This window comes from Penicillium griseofulvum, assembly GCF_001561935.1.
Source record: "Penicillium griseofulvum strain PG3 chromosome Unknown contig_80, whole genome shotgun sequence".
Lineage (NCBI taxonomy): Eukaryota > Fungi > Ascomycota > Eurotiomycetes > Eurotiales > Aspergillaceae > Penicillium > Penicillium griseofulvum.
In genome coordinates this window covers 6326117-6346045 of record NW_024467471.1, presented here as the reverse complement: position 1 = coordinate 6346045, position 19929 = coordinate 6326117, and the positions used below count along the sequence as shown (strand labels likewise).

Here is a 19929-nt window from a genome sequence, read left to right as displayed (position 1 = left end):
GCATCTTCCCTTCATTGGCATTGCTTGACTATTCCCACATCATCCCTACTCATCTACCTTGGTGCTCTTTACCTTCTTGTGTCTATTTTTCTATTTTTCTTTTGTCCAGTATATATGGGTTTCAATTTCAGGTCGGATTCCTTTTACTTCTATCTTCGGCTTTCTTTTGGGGTGATACGTGTGTCTTAAAATGACTTAATCGATTTATAGATGCAGACATCAGTCTAGATGTATAGGACTTAGACAAGCTTAGATGATAATGTATATCATTTTCTGCTTTTGGTTTCTATTTTGTTTCTATTCAAAATGGAAAGTTTGGCCTGTGATATTCTCTTAAGACATAAATATGATAATACCCTTCCAAGGTCAACAAGTAATGAATGGTCTCGACATCTTTAATGTTCTTCGGACCTTATATCGTATTGCTCAGGATATGTAGTGATAACTTAGACCCTGCATGCTAACTATAGAATACTTTCAAGACCAGTCCAAATTCCAAGAGTCGTATGCGAAAGCTGTGGTACCGGTTGAGGTGAAGACTGGAGCCTCCATTGTCGTTGCGTAAGGATAGTCGATTGGATATAAACCATAGCTAGTACCATGGCTATATAGGCTTCTAGCATTGCCATCACTGGCGCCAATGTTATAGACCAATGGAGAAACTTCTGAGATCGGGACAGTCAAAACCAATTTCTCATGCTGAACAGGCGTTGTCGCAGCCACCATACTCGCAACCAAAACCACGAAAACAATAAATGGAATCCTCCCCAGCAACAAAAGAGCTGAAGCAGTAGAAACAGAAACAGAAGTCGAAGTCGAAGTCGGAGCTGGAGAAGGCGGATGACGTGAAATGGTATTATTAGCAAAGTTGGTGCCAACCCAGGCATTCCAATTCTGAATATCATCCAGACAGGATTCCGATATCGATGCACCCCGCATCTCAGCAACGGTCTCTCCTCGACGAGATACCGTCACGATAACTTGCCCAGTATTACCATTGAATGGCACACTGCCATGATAAAGGCCGACTGGACCGTGTGGTTTATTCTTCAACTTCCCATCCTGTACGACGCCACCAATATCAACCGTCACTTCTACATCCTGGGCAGTTCGCAGAAGTGCAGTGTAGAATACCTCATCCTGTAAGACATCCGTAGGTGGAAACTCCTTCTGACCGTGCGTCTTTGTATTACCCATAGTGCCACCGCTGGTACAAGCCTTCCCAGGCGACTGACGGAACCAAGCAGTGACGCCTTCGGTGGTGACATTCGCCCTAGCCCCCTTATAGACATCTATCATGAAAGGCAAGAAGTCGCGCCAGCCGTCATGCGGGTGACCAGCAGCATAGTTGTAGCTTGCATTACCGATCTCGAAGGTCGCGTATGCACCCTCATGCAGCGGGCCGATATAGTGCGATTCGCCGTAATCATTCCACGAGATGATCTCCACAAATTCAGGCTTCAGGGATATTACTTGCTGCCACCTGTCATACCACAGGTTATCACCATTCCAGATCCAGTTCTTCCCGTAACCTGGCAGATTCGTATAGAACCACGGCGAGACGGGCATCATGTACGGCAGTTCGCCTGTGTCTTTGAGCCATTGCATGTAGGTTGAGTCTACATATGTATTTATTGGGTCTGGGCCTTCGGGCCATGCGGCCCATGAGAACAGTCCGTCTGGAACACCTGGGGCGACAGCGAGTGCTTCTTTCGCGCCTAGGGCGGACCACCCCGGTACTAAGAAGCAGTCTGTATATTGTTTGATGGTGGCCCAGTCTGTGGCATTGGAGGCGCCTTCGAAGGTTGATACGAAGGGTTTACCCTTGTGTTGGTAGTAGGCTCTGTTCTTTCCGTACTTTCGGAGTAGACCGATCACCTCGCCTTCTGGCCAGGCACCGTTACCTACGTAGTCAAATGAGAATAGAAGTTGGAAGTCTAGAGCGTTTGCGGCGGTGAATGCGTTGGATAGGGAGCGGTTGTTTGTGGGGAAGTTGTATGCGATGTTTAAGGCAAAGGCGTCGATGTGGGCCTTTTGCGCTTCTGCGATATTGATTTCCCAGTCGTAGACGGTGAAGTTCTCCGAGTTGTATACCTGGGATAGAGGTTAGCAGAGATATAAACCATAGTTGAGGGACTTTACCATAAAGTGAGCGAATACGGCGGCTGCTTGGACGTCTTGGACGCCTCTCCATAACGATAGAATCAAGAATATTGTCGACTTCATGTCAACCTGAGTGTGTGGTTCAGACTATAGTGGCAAGTAGCACCTAAATATGGAGATTCGTCAAGAGAAATAAGGGCAGCTTTTGTATAAATTATGTATGTACTTGTTTCCTTGTTGCACATGCACGGATTTCGGTGGAGAGTTTGATACCTGCATCTATCCCTCTCGAGATGTCTATAGATAGATGCCGGAGGTCCGCTATTCGTACATCGGGATCTAAGCGTACTCTTGGCCTCACTCTTAGCCTCTCTCTCTTTGCATCTTTTCATACCTTGGGCCTTCGTACTTGGGTTGTATAACTTGCTTTCTGTACTGAGATAGTTCACATACACTTCCATTACCAAACCAGCCACTGCTACCAATCCATGCTGTGGTAAGTAGAATCTTGATCCTCAATAAAAAGTTACCTAGTTATGTTTCGCATTATCTCAAAGGCTTGGTTACACCATGTAGTAAGTCGGAAGGCCGGAATTAGGGCTCAATTACACACATTGACTAGCAGCCTAAACCCTGCAATCCAGTCAGGTGAATGACGATGAGAATTATGGATTCCTTCGGATTACTCCGTATAGAATGTAACAATCGGTCATTTCAGTTCAGACTCTGCAGAACGGTTGATGCTAAGCCTTTGTATCAGCCCGGAAAAGTGCTTAGTCTAGATCGGTATTCTGGTAGAGAAAATATCGTTAGATCAGATCTCTCAAAGATTTGTTAGTCTAGGATCACAGAGCTCGATATACTCAGCAAGATATTATCCGTACTTATTTTTTGCAATGACCGAAGCATCTGTAGACAATATAATCGGCAGCTAAGCTTTATGTTCCACATAGCGCTACCTACATGTATACTATCACCACCTAGAATGATAGTCAATAAGTATTGAGTGCCAGTTGTTGAGGATTGAGGAATTTACACAGGCCCCAGAACAAAAACCGGCCACACCTGGTTGTTATGAGTTGGACAGAGTCAAAGATCGGAAGGAAAACGTAGCTGGGACATGTTATATACATGGCAAGACTCTGCGGTACATTGGTGAGTCTGAGCGGTAGCCAGTGTATACAAGATTCCCCGCCGAGGATTGTCAGTGTGTGATACCCGCAAGGTGTACTGTGCCTAGCTTCTTTACTGCAATGGCTACCTACATATGCATCAAGCCGAGGATGTATTCGAGCCAGCGGTCAGCATGTGAGTTCGTGCTACTGCCAACTTGAAACCATGCCATTGCGAACTGCAATGGGTTGGAAAACATATTCCCCAATCCGTGTGGGCAAGGCAAGGAGATTTGGAGATTTGGAAATTGAGCAGAAAACCACGTAACCATTCATGATGCCAAGAGATATTTACACAAACATAGACCGCATTTACGGCCGAGCATCCAAATAAAACAGTGATATAGAAAAAAGACGTTGCCCAGATTATGAGAGGGAAGGGGAAGGGTGTAATCAAGGGGAGTCTAGAGAGGACAAAGTATACCGGGAAAGTGTTTACCACTGGGGACCGGGGTACTGTGCGTATTTTTGCTTGGGGCGCAAGTGAACAGGAACCTGGTTCTCGGGGGCACCAGGGAGGGTCTTCTTTAAGCCCTACAAGAAACAAGAAAAGTGGATATTAGCTCTAGTCTGGGGGTGACAGCGGATGCGATGGATGCGGGGTGATTGGGATGATTGAAAGGCAAAGGGAGTATATCATACCAATTTGTCAAAGACACAGTTGTTAAGCTGCACCTCGGCCCTGCGGCATTCCCAGAGCTGGTGGTTGTTGTTCTCGAGACACTCCCAGTGGGCCTTGAACTGGCTGAGGCAGTGGGTGTTGATGTCCTTGATGCTGTGACGGGTCAATATCGCCTTCTCAACTCAAAGATTATAAAAGAAACATACACACTAGCGGCACAGCGCGTCACCTTCCGGCCCTCCTTCAAGCAGTCAATCTCCCCGCGGCCATTGGCCTCGTCCTTGCACTTCATGAAGTCATCATTGAAGGCCTTGCAGCGGTCTCCAATAAAATAGGCTGCACTCATCAGGGGCGCAGATGTGGCACCAATCTCCTCCACTTTGGGAATGTGATCGGGCATAGGCGTGGTGTCCACCAGGACAGTCTGGTTGAAGCTGTGCACGGAGGGATAGAGGTTAGCGTCTCACATTGAGCTTGACAGGGAGGAAGCAATTGAAATCAAGGTGCATACCGAGCATCTCTTTGGGCCATGGCGACGGGTGGCTTGTCAGGACGACGGTGAGGGGAAAGAGGTGCAATTGAGACGAGACTTGGAGATCGAGAGAGCTGCGGGTTGCGGTGGAATGAAATTTGGCTCGTCAGTGATTGGCTGGTTGGATTGTGCTTAGGTCAGCGTAACATGTTGTCCAGGCTGGTATACAGCGTATACAGCGTATGAATGACTGTTACCTTTATTTATTGAATATATCAGTAAAGAAAATACTACTAGAACAATAAAAATGGAACAATAGTTTAATATCAATTCACTATCAATACAGATCTTCTATTTAATACCCATTTATGCTGTTTGCGAACAATGGCCCGTCACGTGATCCAAACAAATCGAGCTCCGACTCTCATCTTTCTCGGCCTTCGAGCTCCATCGAGGAACCCCTCAGCTTTCTCACCTTCGACTGCCAACCTTCAATCCCTGGACTATGTACCTTGGGCCTGTCTCTATTTCCCTTCAGCGCTCTTAATCTGGCTGCGCCAGCTTCATCGATCCATCGACGCGCTCACTCTTTATCGTGCTTTTTTTTTTCGTGCCTTTTTGATTGCCCATCATGTCTCTCTTTGGTGGAACCCAGCCTCAGGCTAACACTTCCTCCATGTTCGGCAACACTGCACCGAAGCCGTCTCTATTTGGCACTCCAGCAGCCACAACCCAGCCTAGCACTACTAGCACACTGTTCGGCGGAGCGCAGACTCAACAACAGCCTGCAGCGACAGCAACCGGTGCATTTGGCGCGAGTGCTTTCGGCGGCGGCACAGGTGCTGCGCCCCAGCAACAAGCAGGATCGATGTTTGGGAATCCACAGAAGGCTCAGAATTCTTTCGGCTCAAGTGCTTTTGGGCAGCCACAGCAGCAGCCGCAAGGAAGCGCATTCGGCTCCTCGCTACAGAAACCGCAAGGCAGTCTCTTTTCTGGAGGCCAGCAGCAATCACAGCAACCCGCCGGTGGATTAGGAGGACTCGGGGGTCTCGGCGCCAACACTCAACAACAACCAAACGCCTTCGGTCAGCAGCAATCGCAATTCGGCCAGAATACAATGACAACACCACAGCCCCAGCAGCAACAGCCTTCTCTGTCGTCAAGCCTTTGGTCCCCTGGCCGTGCTATCACTGGCGGTGAGACTATTGTGTAATCTTTCACTATGAAGCGTCACTGACAAAACTACTTTCTAGTGCACCGAACTGTTCCTATGCAAGTAGCCATCATCAAGGATAAGTGGGACCCCCCAAGCCAGACCTCGCCTTTCCGAGCCTACCTGTACAACAATGTCGGCGAGGAGGCCGCACCTTTCTATCAACCAGGTCCCGAGGACGACGAGTCAAAATGGGAGGAAGCTTTGCGCAAGCGACCAGGTCCAGGATATGTTCCTGTGCTTGTCAAGGGCTTCTGGGATCTCGGTAAACGCGCGCAGCGACAAAGGGACTTCCTCACTATGATGCAGTCGCGTTTGCACGAGATCAACAATTGCTTGACCGGACTTCTCTCGAAGCATGATCTCAATCTCTCCGTCAAGATCGCAGACTGCCGGCGGAAACACATTATTCTGAGCAAACGATGCCTCGCCCTTGCTGCCAAGACGCAGATCCTTCGTAACAGAGGGTATGCCATGGATGAAGCAGAGGAACAGTTGAAGAAAAAGCTTGTTGAGTTGGAACGTGCCGTTTTCGACCCGTCTCTCAATGGCCGAGCTGAAGAAATCTGGGCCCGCATGTTGGCCATTCACGAACACTCTAAGCGACTGCAAGTGGAGATGGATCGTGCTGGTGTGAACGTGACACAAGCGGAGGATGACATTGATGAACAGACATTGAAGACAGCAAAGAAGGTTCGTCATTCCTGAACTGGCAAACACTTCGTACTGGAGCGGCTCACTAACATGCATATCTTCTAGATTCTGGACGACTACCACTCTCAGATTCAGCATCTCCAGAAGGAGATGGAGTCCATCAAGAAGGAGTTCAGCGAGGTGGAGAAAGCGATTGGGAATTGAGTGCATTGCTCTACAGTTTTCTATCTGCTAATTCGAATTCCAATTTCCTCACATGTTTGGACTTAATGTCTACGGTCATCGGGGTACCGGCGTTCTTGGGGATCAAGCCATTGTAATATCTGAATACAAACTTCTTTGCTGAACACTCTAAATTCCACTTTGTCTTGAGTAGATTTATTGGTGATAATGAATATCCATGATGCCTCTTGCCCTTCTTTCTAGTCCTTTATGTTGCGGCTGCCTCAAATTGATATGGCTTGACCTCTCTGTTGTACGTATATCTACTACTATTTTCTGCATCAAAGTCCCTATATTCCATGCCATTTGGCGTTAGTTACCTGAGATTAACTGGCTATTCTCTCCTTTTTGCTCTTTTGACTTGGGTGAGCAGACTACTCGTAGACGTATATTTTGTATGCGATATATATACTATGTAATATATGCCTTGACTATTCCTATTAAATAGTATGTTGTAGTGAGACAATAGCAACTACCCTGGGTGCAATCTATGGTAGAAGCAATCAATGAAGTATTTCATACCAAATATTCCATAAACTACTCCGCCTCTCTGTTATATTTACTCATTACCGCAACCTCGATCTGGCACCCAGATGCCTGTTTCTGTGAAATTGGTATATTGCAAGTTCTTCTGTTTGCTCTATATCCCACAAAACACAAATGACAATAAGCATATGCACAATAGTAATACATCACCCAACCAAGACAACCCAGTGGACCCAAAAGGTATAGTAGATGAGCTTCAAGAGGTTTTCATAGATTAGGTGCCCATGCTCAACCTTGCCCAATCTTGGGAAAAAAGTTATGCCAGGGGGAAAAAAAAAATCAATCATCCAGTTCTCCTGTATGTCATCGCGGAATCATAACCAGCAATTTGTCGATTACAGTCCGGGAAGGGCAAGAGAGAGGAGCGGAAGACGGGTCAACCGACTTAAAGGAACTTTCGGATGAAGTCGACGGCGAAGGGGGCTATGTATTGAATGGTTATGTTAGTTTCCAATTCACTGAGCTCTTCTCTGACTCGTCTCGAGTTTGTCTGCCCTTTCGAGACTTTGTGGACCAGATACTTGACTTACACATGTAGAGGAGGAAACCACCGGCAAGAGCCATCTGGACGGTCTGGCTGGCCTCAATCTCACCAGCCTGTAAAAGAGGTTAGTATCGGATACGACTTAGGACACAGGTCATGGCGTGAAGCTGACCTTGATCTCTTCCTTGGAGATCTGTTCTTGGCCTTGATAGAATTATATAATTAGCTCAAGTTCGGTGGATCAAAAAAGGCAAGGAATTGGATACATACCTGGGGCAAACATTTTGAATGTGATAAAGAATTAAAGAAAAGAGAAATTCAGATAGATGTTGTGAGAGTTGAATGTTGCGAGATGTTCTCAAGTCGGACTGGAGAAATAAATCACGGGAGCACAGACCCACTGCTCTCCTTCACTTTGAGGTTTTGCCTTGACTGCCTCCCCTCTCTCTATCCGCCTGGATTCTACCGACTTATGTTGTGAGAAGCTTGTGGTGTGCTCCTCTTTTTACTCATTACTTTCACGGCTTATTTGCATTGCTCGAATCTGCAGAGCGGTTGATCTTGCGGAGAGGCGTCGGGATCACTTAGCCAGATAACGTACCGTGACTTGCTTGCGATACTTCCCCTGACTGATCTCTACACCTTCGCTTTGTTCTTTATCTCTTCCTTTACATTCACTGCCATCTGAACTACCATGTCTGCTTCACCGGACCGCAAGGCTGCCTCGCCCCCCGCCTCTCCCGATCCCGAAGTCCACGAGCAAGTCGCAAGCCCCGTTGCTAGTGACGAAAAGGAGCGCGAGAGCTTCATTGAACCTACTGATGAGGTCAATGAGGCCACGGAGAATGCTGACGACGAGCCACGTGGTGGAGACGACGAAGTTGACGATGACAAGCTTTCAGACGACGAGTCCATTTTGTCCGAGGTTGACGAGGCACAGTTCGACAACTTCGACCCAGAGAATGTTGACATCGAGGACCGCCCACAACTTGCTATTGATGAAGATAACTTGAAACTCATTGGCCGTCACAAACGCAAGCGCACCGAGGATGGCGAGAATCGTCCGCGCCGGAAGGAAGGTCGTCGTGAGAAGAAGAGCCGTCGAGCCGACGAAGGAAATGACGAAGGTGGCTCATCTCGCCGACGTGAGCGCAAGCAGCGTGAGGATAAACCCGATACAGATGAGGAGACTCTTGACCCCGAGACCCGTATGTTCTATTCTTTACTGGCAGCTTGTCTTGTTTTCTGCCCCACACATTTTGTACTGACTGGGCTTCACTCACTAGGACGTCGCAGAGCCCTCGACCGCGCTATGGATGAGGCGATGAAGAAGCCAGCGAAGAGACGTTTTCGCAAGCAGGATGGCATTGTATGTGTCGAACCTAGTGACACGCACTCACCCACGTTACTGACCGTACTGTTAGGATTTGGAATCTATGGCAGATGCTGAAATCGAGGATATGCGCAAGCGCATGACCCACGCAGCGCAAATGGATGCGATCAACCGCCAAGAAGGCAAACCAGCTATGCATAAGCTCAAGCTCCTTCCTGAAGTCATCATGCTCCTCAACCGCAACCAGTATACTAGCGCCTTGGTCGACCCGGAGATCAACTTGTTGGAGGCCGTTCGATTCTTCCTCGAGCCTCTGGACGATGGCGCAATGCCAGCCTACAATATCCAGCGCGACCTATTGACCGCCCTTACCAAGCTTCCTATCAACAAGGACGCTCTGATTGCCAGTGGCATTGGAAAAGTGGTTGTCTTTTACACCAAGAGCAAGCGCACGGAGCGTCGCATCAAGGAGATGGCAGAGAAGTTGCTGGCGGAGTGGACACGACCAATTCTCCAGCGCAGCGATGATTATTCGAAGCGGGTCTACCAGGAGGCCGATTATGATCCTACGTATGTTCACAGCTCCACCGCATCCCTATCACCCATTAACACCCCTACAGGAAAGTTGTCAGACGCGCTCCTCCCACCGCCGAGGAGATTCAAGCCGAAGCCCGCGCCCGCGAAATGCTCCCACCCCGCCTTCTCAACCGTGCTCGTGTCGACCGTACCAACGTCAGCTACACTGTGGTTCCACGCCAGACAGCTGTGCGCGAGACTCAGTTTGCGCGACCCTTGGGTGCCAGCGGCGAGGACCGTTTCCGCAAGATGCAAGCCCGCCAAGCCGCAGCGCGTAAGGCGTCTCGTCGATAGATTATGTAAATTCTTTTCCATGGCTTTCGGCCACGTCCGTTATGGTGAAATAATCTGGTGTTTGGGGCGTTTCGGGATCAACCGGGGATTGAATAGGGATTTGGGACTCACCTTTCACATTCCAAGAATAAGCAGAATTATTGAACTTATGGAAACAATTAAATTCCAATCAAATTCCAATATCACAAAACTTGTACAACATACTCCGTATATATTGTACATCGAAAAAGATTCAAAGGCCGGCAATTTAGTTCCGAGACCGAGTGATGGCCGGGGCCACCGGAAAAAGAGCAGATCCCGCGATCCCGCACACGTCATGCGATCCGGCTTTTGCTTTTTTGGTTTTATAGACTATTCGTCCTCTTCTCTCTCATTCCAATTCATACACATATCTCACGCAATGAAGATTCTTACCAAAGAACAAGAAGAAGCTCACTATAGGTACAAACGCCCTAATACAATTCCCAAGCCTCTCTAACGAAATCAATAGCTCCGTCCTCAAAGGTGGCACAGTCGGCGGCCTCCTCGGTCTCGCCGGCGGCGTAGCAGGTGTTCTACTTGCCTCACGTCGCTATCACACAATCCGCAACTTGACCGTTCCGATGAAAGCCTTTCTGGTGACCTCCTCTGGTACATTCACAGGTATCATCGCCGCCGACCATGCCTCGCGCGAGTACGAGAACGAGCAGAACGCTGCCTACCAATGGTATGAGAATCGCGAAGAGCGCATTCGCGCCGAGGAGATTCGCGGACTGAGCTTCGTCGACCGCGCTGCAGCCTTCGCCCGTCGTGAGAAATACAAAATCATCACTGCCACCTGGGTTGCCTCCATGGTTGGCTCATTCGCGCTTGTCAGTCGCATCCCCGGCCTCACCGGTCAGCAAAAGCTTGTTCAGGCTCGTGTCTATGCACAGGGTCTGACGCTCGGTGTGCTTTGTGCTTCGGCTGCTTTTGAGATCTCAGATCAGCGTCGTGGTCGTGGCTTGCTGGACTCGAAGAAGAAGGCAGATGCGGCTAAGGCCAAGGCTGAGCAGGGTGTTGAGGAGGTTCCTGTACGCCAGGGTGGTCAGCCTAAAGAGGGCGACCTCTGGAAGGACATGGTTGCTGCCGAGGAGGAGCGCTTGAGCTCTAAGCACCAGTCTCTCTATGAGCAGCACCAGAAGCAGGAGTCGAAGTCTGAGGAGAGTGAGGAGGAGAAGGACTCCAAGGCAGAGAAGAAAGACGCCGAGTCGAAGAGCAAGAAGAAGAGTCCCTAGATATCACTCTCTTCGTTCTTGCTCATCTCCCACGACTCCCATTGATCAAGGTCGATTGCAGACATTGCTACCCACCTTCTACCTCATCAAGGTCCCGAAATCTCCGTTGGACAACAATGATAGATGGGTTGGGGCGGTGATATTGCTTGGACTTCATCGCCCCGTACATATCCTACCCTTTCTTAAGCGTTTGTCTTTTTCCTCACGCCCGAGGGGATCTCTCAGTCCTCAAAAGTGACATCTGTTTCAATATTTCCACCTGTATGATAAAACTATATAGGCGGTGGCCTCTATGCCCCTTTCTCTACTCTTTAATGACAATGAATCTACTGAAAATTTGGCGTTCGTCGATGACATCATAACATTTTTCATGGGTATTCGGGGTTATGCTGGGAATATGGGTAATGTAGTAGAATCGATTTAGAATGTTTCATCTTCCAGTCGCTCCATTCGGCGGATCACACTTGGACTTTGATCGTCGCCAAAATCATCTGTGATATCCCCAGCTCCAGCCGTAGCCAGTAAATCGGTCACAATGCGCTTCGAAGCCTCTCTTGCTACCGAGGGGAAGAAAGTTAGGATGAATCCAGTATTAGAAATAGAATCAGAGAAAAATCTTACCAGGCGTCCTCATCAGCCGGCTCTGCGGAATGTGGAATTGCATTGTCTTAGGAGGACTTGGTCCAAGATCCTCATCATCATCGTAATCAAAATCGTCGTCGCTATCCCACATAGCCGACTTACCCGCAGACTTCTTAGCGGGTGTTAAAACACTCATGCCAGGCTTGGGAATACCGCGCATGCGATTGCTGCTAGTCCGTCGCTTGCGGTTTGTCCCCGGAGTATCGTTGATGCCTTTGATGGGCGATGAGAAGATCTCCGAGTGGAGCTGTGGTACCTCTGGCTCCGGGCTGGAAATCGGCGAGTCGTCATACGCATACTTGGACGTGGTCTCAGCTGGCTTTGGGGTGGTAATGTTGAACTTTGATCGAGTATTCGTGCCACCGCCTATATCGCGGAATCCCTTTCCGAGCGGCGTAGCCTGTACTCGGTATGTCTTGTCGAGCATTTGGTGCAGTACCGGGTCGGAGGTCTTCTGGTATCGACGGTCTTGAGTCTGTGGCTGCGACGCGGGCGGGAGGAATGGTGATGACATCGGGGTTGTGGCGGAAACGCCGCGTGGGAAGAAGAGCTGACGGCCTGGGGTAGATGGGAGGGTCGAGGAGTCTGGGAGATCGAATGGAGGGTCTGATTCATTGACTTGTCTTCTTAGGTTCTCGTAAGAGGATGAGTACTCCATTGAGGAGGTTGCCACGTCGTCGGCCTGCTGGTGGTGGCCCGGAGCACGTGGAGTGCTGTGGGAAGAGATTGCGAGATCTGTTAGATCAAGGTCCTCTGACTGGTCGCGGCGGGGTGTTTCATGGTGCTGGTAAGGAGAGGTCTCGTGGGACACGGTCTCATCGAGGTTGGTGCTTTGGGTTATGTCGGTGGACAACTCCTCCTCCGTGGCTGTGGGGTCCTGCATGGTTTCTTCATCCGTGTTTCTTTCTTCATAGCCAGATAAAGATACATTGGCACTGGCTTCGAAGAATTGCTTCCAGAACTATAGGGAGTTAGCAAAGCTGTCCATGGTGGTACATGCTGGCGTCGCTGACCTTGGAACCTTCCCAAACATCTCGTGAATGCTCGGTATATTGCTCTACCAGAGGCAATATACTTGTAGTGACTATTCGATGAGCTTGACTGAAATTGTGGTCGATCTCTGTATAGACATATGACGATGAGCGGTCTGCTGGGCTGTTTTGTTTACTTTTTTGCCCTACCTTGAAGTGTAAGGGTAATAGACTGTTCCAATTTCTCAAGCTCCTCGGTGAGGGACAACGGTCGTTGGCCCTGCGAAGGTTGACGAGACATGGTATCACGCGGTTCAATTGTACAATCAAATGAAGAGAGTTAGGAGCTTGCAATCACGTCCATCACTTTGAGACGCGCGGGGAACTTTGCCTAAAGCGGTGTGTATTTAGGGCCGGTGATAAGGGCGTTGTAGATCACGTGCGATAAGTCAGGATAAGGTGCAGGCATCAGCAAATCATCTTGTCCCGCTCCGTGGATGAATGAGGCGAGTCCCAAAAACATATGATAGGAGAAACACAAGTAAAATACTTGGGTTCATTATGCCAGCACCACTTGCAAAAGGTATGGTCCTCTACTTCCTTGAACTTCTACGACTTCTTCCCGGATCATCCGGGCGGTGTACTCTCGGCCTTATCAGTTCCCCACTTCGTAGAGAGTGAGGCTGACCTTTCTCATGCAGGAATCATCATTACTGTTTCTGTGCTTGTAGCAGCCGGCATCGCCGTGTACGAGTCACCGCAGTTTCAACAATGGGTAACCACGTCGCGGCGCAAGATCGCCTTAGCTCTGCACAACCTCGGCGATGAGATCCAACCTCGAAACATACCCTTGCGGGAAGACATTTCTATGACTGAGGAGACTGGAGGAACTGCTGAAGAACGGAGACGGATTGCTCGTGCAGAGATCATGCGGCGAGGGGCACTCCTTGAATCACGACGGAAGTCCAACCAGCCAAGCCAACCTCATGGTAGCTTTGATGCTCTCGTCGACAACGAGGGTAATTTGCGTAAACAAAAAGACCACGAATACGATGTTCAGGCAAATGAAGAATTTACTGCTAACTCAACGGGGGTGGACCTGGGAACTTCGGAGCCTCTCCGCCGAGGCAAGCATATCGAGTCCGAGTCTTCGACTATTCCGGGTCGGAATCAGCTGCATGTCGACATTCCCTCGTCTGCTGCCTCAAACCATCCTTCTGAATCTATTATTCAGTTCACGCCTAGGTCTGAAGCACCCGAGGGGGATAGTCTCTTCGATCCGTATTCTCCAAAGTCTCCGTTGTCTGTCTCTGGCTCCAGCCATACAGAAGACCACCAGCAGGTATATTATGCACACCCTGATACGCCAAGCAACAGAACCTATGAACGAAATAATATTGCTGAGCTAGATGGTTTCGGCCACGAGAGTGTTCAGTCTCACAATGATATCTCAACCGCTCCTTCAACTAGTGGGAGTTTCAGCCATGTTGGAGGATTCGAGGATGGAACATCAGATGATAGTCTTAGTGACCTTGATGGGCGATCTGTTGGTGGTGTGGCTACTCCAGCGTGGTCTGATGTGGGTAGTGTAATTAGCAATGAGGATGCTGGACATCCGTTGCTCTGATACACTTGAGACTTCATGGATTACACGGTTGAATGAATGGGGCTTGGCTCGGTCGGGAATACTGATATGGTGCTCGGTGTTTTTGCCTTTGGGTTGACGCGATACAAGATATAGGGAGTTTATGCTCTAATTGAAGTTCCAAGACAAATACCGAATAGGGCATGCCAATCCGAATCTGGTAAAGCAATAAATATTTTACTAGATTGCATAAGCTTTCAAGCTCAAGGACATGTAAGCCAAGAGAGACTACCTAGGTACATCCTACCATGTAAGGTCCACTTGTACAAAGGAGTATAGGCTGTTGGGATTGGTCGGCTGACGTATCCGGTCATTCTTGGAAACCAGGAAATTCCATACAAGAAGTCCAGGCACTTTCCATGACGTATAGCCGCCACACAGGAAGTAAACAACTTAATAGGCATCTTCCCTATCCCACTGGTCTATCCCATCACTGGCATCACAACTTCAACTGCAAACCATGGCAAAATTCGTCACACATCAAGTCCTGGGCACCACCCTTCATACCACTGATAGGTATACGGATTTACAAGCACGAGGTCTTGGTACCTCTGGGGTAATATGGTATAGTATATCCCTTATTACTGTAAGCCCACTAACCAGTATTAGCTCGGCGCGTGATTCAATGGCGAAACAAACGGTTGCTATAAAAAAAATAAAGAACCCCTTTGATAGCTCTGCCCTGGTCAAGCGCACGTATCGCGAGGTTCATTTGATGACCAATCTAAAGCATGATAATGCATGTGAAGAAAAAAAGAAAAGATCAAGTATGAATATGAAGACTAACCGTCAATAGTTGATCAACATGACAGATATCTTCATCTCACCAGCGGAAGATCTGTACGTGGAACTCTCTATTTACCAAATTCACTACTAACCATTTGGAAATACAGTTATATTGTGATGGACTGTTGCATGACAGATCTTCATCATTTGATCCAATCAGCATCAAAGCCATTGGAGGGCAAGTTCATCCAGTTCTTCACCTACCAACTACTGGTATTTTTGCCCCGAATTATCTGGAAAATGTCAGTATAGCTGACTTTCTCAGCGAGGGTTGAAATACATTCACTCTGCCGGGGTGATCCATCGTGATCTAAAACCAAGTAACATTTTGGTCAACGAAAACTGCGACTTGAAGATTTGTGACTTTGGTCTAGCTCGAGAACAAGGTCACCAGATGACTGGTTATGTTGCCACACGGTATTATCGAGCTCCAGAGATCATGTTGACTTGGCAGAGATACAGCTATGCGGTGGATATTTGGAGTACTGGGTGCATTGTGGCAGAGATGCTCTTAGGGAAAGCCTTATTACCGGGCAAAGACAATGTGCATCAGTTCAGACTGATTACTGAGATCTTTGGAAAGCCACCAAAAGAGGTCATGAAGACAATTTATAGTGACATTGTACGGCCCAATTCTCCACAGCCGGGTTAAATATGGAAGAGAAGATGCTGACAAGTGATAGACGATGAAGTTTGTGAACTCTCTACCTCAATCGAAACCTCGGTCACTTGGAGATACCCTGGGGGATGTTGACCCTGAAAGTATGCCTGTTCAGATTCTTCATTGACATCAAATGCCTCTTGATTTATCTACATTCAATGTTACTAACTTTGCTAGCCATTCATCTCTTGGAGAAAATGCTTGTTATAGATCCACAAAAGAGAATTACAGCGGCAGATGCACTAATCCATCCATACGTTTCGACCTACCAAGACTCTGACGACGAACCCGAGTGCGAGAAGCAAATTGATTGGTCTCTGTTGGATTCAGAACTGACTATAGATGACTGGAAGTGCAAAATGTATGTATTTTCCCGATCTGCGTATTCATTGCTGATAATTTGAAGGTATTCGGAGATTCTGAATTATCACCATGGTTCTTGCAACTGGGAAGACAGTAACACGAAAGCCCAGGGCAATTTTGAGAATTGGCTGCACAAGGAGATGATGGTGGACACATATTAAGAAGCTAGTATCTCTTATTTTGTATAGTGAATTTATTATCTGAGAATGGTTCTATCTTTAAGATTGACACCACAGGCAGTCATCTAGACATCCCGAGGCCTTGGAAGTACATGGTAATCCGAAGTACTAGATACTTCTTTATAACGTGGTTTATAAGTCAAGTATGAAGTACCTGGTACTTATTGGCTGGATAACCTGATAAGCGAAATGTACCTCGGCATTCTCGGTCAGTCCGAAGCGGAGATCATCTCTCTTTCTCTTCATATACCAAGTACTTCTTTTATATTCCCTTTCCCTTCCTTTTTGTTCTTATTCCTTTACCTCTCCAAAAAAATTATCTGTAAGTTCTTCTCCTTTAGTTTCCACAGTCTTCAATCTCCGCATATGGAGGCTTCCCCGCATTTTCTCTATAAGCTGGCATCTTGAACGCAAGCTGCCTAAAGAACAGAAAACTGATATAATTTGGCCAGTCTCCTTTTATACACACCATGGCCGCAGATCGTTTAAGCTCACTTCTGAGTCACCTCAAGCCTGGCGCCGCCAACGGCCTCGCTGCTATGTAAGGCTTCGAACTCAGTTGTATTTCATGAATCTAACGAATGCAGTACACAAAAGAACCCCGACGATGTGGTTATCACCCTAGCAATCCGCACACCGCTGACTAAGGCGCGTAAGGGCGGTTTCAAGGACACAGAATTAGACTACATGATCTATGCCCTGTTGAAAGAGACTCTGGCCAAGTCACAGATTGACCCTGCTCTGATTGAGGATGTTTGCCTCGGCAACGTAAGTTTAACCTCTTTCTCCACTCTACAAATCTATGGATAGCATATTCTAACCCCCCCAAAAAACAGGTCGGCGAAGCTAAAGCCGCATACATGGTCCGCGCCGCCGCTCTTGCTGCCGGCATCCCTCACACCGCCGGCGCCTCATCGGTGAACCGCTTCTGCTCGTCTGGACTGAAGGCTGTGCAGGATATCGCGAACCAAATCCAGCTGGGCGCCATCGACATCGGTGTCGCTCTGGGTGCCGAGCTGATGTCCGCTGCTGGTGACCGTCTGGAGAAGCCATTCAACGAGGAAGTCCTGCGCAATCAGGAGGCCGCCGACTGCATGCAGCCCATGGGCCAGACATCTGAAAACATTGGCAAGGACTTTGATATCCCTCGCGAGCAGCAGGACCGATATGCCGCCGAATCGTTCCGTCGTGCTGAAGCTGCTCAGAACAATGGCTGGTTCGCTGATGAGATTGCTCCCATTACTGTCAAGGTCAAAGACCCCAAGACTGGCGAGGTCAAGCAGGTGACTCTATCCCGTGATGATGGCATTCGCCCCGGTACGACTTTCGAGTCGCTTTCCAAGATTCGCCCTGCTTTCCCGGAGTACGGTGACAAGTCCACTGGTGGAAACTCCAGCCAGGTTACCGATGGTGCCGCATCTGTTCTTCTCATGCGCCGCTCCAAGGCTATTGAGCTGAACCAGCCTATCCTTGCTAAGTTCTGCGGCGCTACTGTTGCCGGTGTGCCCCCTCGCGTGATGGGTATCGGCCCAACTGCCGCTATCCCCAAGCTGCTGAGCAAGTTCCAGCTTGACAAGAATGATATCGATATCTACGAAATTAATGAGGCTTTTGCCTCTATGGCTGTCTACTGTGTTAAGAACCTTGGTCTTGACCACGCCAAGGTCAACCCTCGTGGTGGTGCTATCGCCATTGGTCACCCGCTCGGCGCAACAGGTGCGCGCCAGATCGCGACCATTCTGAGCGAGGCTCGCCGGACAAAGAGTAAGGTTTTGGTGACTTCCATGTGTATTGGAACTGGACAGGGTATGGCTGGCCTCTTTGTCAATGAGCAGCTGTAAATATCTAGGTATTAGTCTAATTACGCGACATATATGATCTCCAATGTACAGAAATGACTTAGTTACAAAGGAATAGTATGGTATCAATGGCTATTTACATAGTTTAGAAGCAAGAACTCGTAAAGCATAAAGTGAGCCGAAGAGCGGCCATGATATCACTTAGCATCATCTTGCTTCCCGGTCTGACTCTCCCTCCTCATCCTCTCCTCCGCAGCCCGCGCCATGATTTCCCTACGAGATAGCGTCCCATCTGAAGCCTCAGCTCCAGCCGAATCGCCCTGCAATCCACCAAGCACAAACTCCCCACCGGTCCACCCACACTCATCAACAAACTCCTCTCCACCCTGTACACTATCCCAATCACCAGGATTGTAAAACTCCTGATTTGACAATTGGTTCCCACCAGACTTCCAATCAGCACGATCAACCTCCTTCTCAATCTGCGACGTTAAATCCCAGAAGTCACGGTCGTGAGGCCCGAACACGCAATGCGCAAGCTCATGGCACAGCGTCTTCCGAATAGTACGATAATCACGGTATCCGTCATAAGCATCCGTTCGCAAGCGCAACTCAATGACCTCGCCTTTATTCCGGTTCAGACCTAGCGTCCGCGACTCGCTTGTCGTGTGTTCTGCGGGGTTCATTTCAGTCAAAAGCGGGACAGAAAACTTGTGTTTTGTCATAGCGGCACGGATGCCTGGATCGTCACGGAGGCGTTTGAGAAAGTCGAGGGAGCGGTCTGGGTTTGGGAGGTAGGATAATGGGAGGAGACGGTGGAAGGTGTAGTTGTTATTTGAGGATGAGATGGTATGGATACCGCCACTACGGCTGGAGGATGGTTTTTGTTTGTTGCGTCTCGCGGCATTTAGAGCAGCAGCGCGTGATTCTTGCCGTCGCTGTTCGCTGGCGGATTGTTCGTGGAGATCGGCGATTGCTTTGGCGGGGGTGCCGAGGAGGGTGATCTTGAACCTTGGGGAGGAGGTCTGGAGGATTGCATCGAGAAGAGTTGGCGGGAATGGTGCCTTCTGCATTCCTGGCTTTGGAGCTATGAGGAGCTTTTGATTGTCGATAGGGATGTTTAGGACGCGCTCTATTTCGGAAGAGAGGTCTTGTAATGTTGCCGAGGCGGGGACTTGAATAATATGTGCGGTCCCATGGTGGTGGACGGTCAGCTCCTTGGTGGAGTCCATTATATCATACGGTTAGAGATGCGATCGCAGAAGAGCGAGAGAGAACTTGCGACAAGAAGAAACCGCTTATATGGCCCGAATAGGCAAGGCGCTGGCGAATTCGACCCGGTTCCACGGAGATAAATTTGTCAGCACGGAGATAAGTCAATCACGTGATAATAAATTCATGTGATAGAATTTCTCGGTAGTAACAATTACAACATACGAGGTATTGGGGTCCTGATAGCTTCGGTATTCATTATATTAACTGAAGCTGAGGCATCCAGAGTCAAACAAACGGCGAGGTCTTCGAAATTTCCAGACCATAAGACTCCCCTAATGTTTGGTAATCTCAATCCTACTTCTGCGCTTTACTTGGAACTCTTACTACCTACAATAGCTTTGAATAAACCATCCCTTATACAGTGCCCGATAGTAGAATGTTGAGACTGAGACCCATCTAGTTCCCCGGGCTAGAATATTTATTGTCTACGACTAGCTTGTATGGCGCGAGGGACTAAAAGGATCGAAGGATGGATTCAAAGAATGCTCAACGAGTTGCTTCGCCAATGGGAACTCCATGGGGGTATAAGGAAAGTTGAAGACAAAGGCTTTTGAGTATATTTTCATCTATTCATAAACAATCAAGGGAACAGAAACGATCTACATCATAACCATTTGCCATTAGAACAAAGAAAAAAGAAAATTGGCCGATCAATGTCGAA

General features: G+C 48.4%; 10 protein-coding genes across 10 annotated transcripts; 6 read left to right on the top strand and 4 right to left on the bottom strand.

Moving 5' to 3' along the window:
* Window positions 1-477: 477 nt before the first annotated feature.
* On the bottom strand, window positions 478-2226 carry PGRI_032580 (glycoside hydrolase family 71 protein; the record flags this gene model as incomplete). Its single annotated transcript, XM_040790971.1, has 2 exons — window positions 478-2094; window positions 2143-2226. The coding sequence occupies 2 exons, from the start codon at window positions 2224-2226 to the stop codon at window positions 478-480; spliced, it is 1701 nt and encodes a 566-aa protein (XP_040647924.1).
* A 1484-nt stretch (window positions 2227-3710) lies between these two features.
* On the bottom strand, window positions 3711-4428 carry PGRI_032570 (coiled-coil-helix-coiled-coil-helix domain-containing protein; the record flags this gene model as incomplete). The annotated part of the gene is made up of 4 exons (XM_040790970.1): window positions 3711-3809; window positions 3918-4050; window positions 4104-4331; window positions 4409-4428. 4 exons carry the CDS (start codon window positions 4426-4428, stop codon window positions 3711-3713), a joined length of 480 nt encoding a protein of 159 aa, XP_040647923.1.
* A 572-nt stretch (window positions 4429-5000) lies between these two features.
* PGRI_032560 (putative nucleoporin) lies at window positions 5001-6440 on the top strand (the record flags this gene model as incomplete). Its single annotated transcript, XM_040790969.1, has 3 exons — window positions 5001-5565; window positions 5623-6275; window positions 6342-6440. 3 exons carry the CDS (start codon window positions 5001-5003, stop codon window positions 6438-6440), a joined length of 1317 nt encoding a protein of 438 aa, XP_040647922.1.
* Window positions 6441-8182: 1742 nt separating this feature from the next.
* PGRI_032550 (transcription factor SPN1) lies at window positions 8183-9691 on the top strand (the record flags this gene model as incomplete). The annotated part of the gene is made up of 4 exons (XM_040790968.1): window positions 8183-8696; window positions 8775-8857; window positions 8913-9391; window positions 9442-9691. The coding sequence occupies 4 exons, from the start codon at window positions 8183-8185 to the stop codon at window positions 9689-9691; spliced, it is 1326 nt and encodes a 441-aa protein (XP_040647921.1).
* A 400-nt stretch (window positions 9692-10091) lies between these two features.
* On the top strand, window positions 10092-10947 carry PGRI_032540 (HIG1 domain-containing protein; the record flags this gene model as incomplete). The annotated part of the gene is made up of 2 exons (XM_040790967.1): window positions 10092-10132; window positions 10182-10947. 2 exons carry the CDS (start codon window positions 10092-10094, stop codon window positions 10945-10947), a joined length of 807 nt encoding a protein of 268 aa, XP_040647920.1.
* Window positions 10948-11367: 420 nt separating this feature from the next.
* PGRI_032530 (DASH complex subunit ASK1) lies at window positions 11368-12861 on the bottom strand (the record flags this gene model as incomplete). The annotated part of the gene is made up of 4 exons (XM_040790966.1): window positions 11368-11504; window positions 11569-12550; window positions 12603-12709; window positions 12771-12861. 4 exons carry the CDS (start codon window positions 12859-12861, stop codon window positions 11368-11370), a joined length of 1317 nt encoding a protein of 438 aa, XP_040647919.1.
* A 222-nt stretch (window positions 12862-13083) lies between these two features.
* PGRI_032520 (uncharacterized protein) lies at window positions 13084-14187 on the top strand (the record flags this gene model as incomplete). Its single annotated transcript, XM_040790965.1, has 1 exon — window positions 13084-14187. The coding sequence occupies one exon, from the start codon at window positions 13084-13086 to the stop codon at window positions 14185-14187; it is 1104 nt and encodes a 367-aa protein (XP_040647918.1).
* A 478-nt stretch (window positions 14188-14665) lies between these two features.
* Window positions 14666-16176, top strand: PGRI_032510 (uncharacterized protein; the record flags this gene model as incomplete). Its single annotated transcript, XM_040790964.1, has 7 exons — window positions 14666-14761; window positions 15002-15045; window positions 15099-15204; window positions 15257-15613; window positions 15675-15753; window positions 15830-16013; window positions 16059-16176. 7 exons carry the CDS (start codon window positions 14666-14668, stop codon window positions 16174-16176), a joined length of 984 nt encoding a protein of 327 aa, XP_040647917.1.
* Window positions 16177-16664: 488 nt separating this feature from the next.
* Window positions 16665-18035, top strand: kat1 (putative 3-ketoacyl-CoA ketothiolase (Kat1); the record flags this gene model as incomplete). The annotated part of the gene is made up of 3 exons (XM_040790963.1): window positions 16665-16735; window positions 16782-16962; window positions 17031-18035. The coding sequence occupies 3 exons, from the start codon at window positions 16665-16667 to the stop codon at window positions 18033-18035; spliced, it is 1257 nt and encodes a 418-aa protein (XP_040647916.1).
* A 155-nt stretch (window positions 18036-18190) lies between these two features.
* On the bottom strand, window positions 18191-19225 carry PGRI_032490 (putative zinc metalloproteinase; the record flags this gene model as incomplete). Its single annotated transcript, XM_040790962.1, has 1 exon — window positions 18191-19225. The coding sequence occupies one exon, from the start codon at window positions 19223-19225 to the stop codon at window positions 18191-18193; it is 1035 nt and encodes a 344-aa protein (XP_040647915.1).
* Between the last annotated feature and the right edge of the window lie 704 nt (window positions 19226-19929).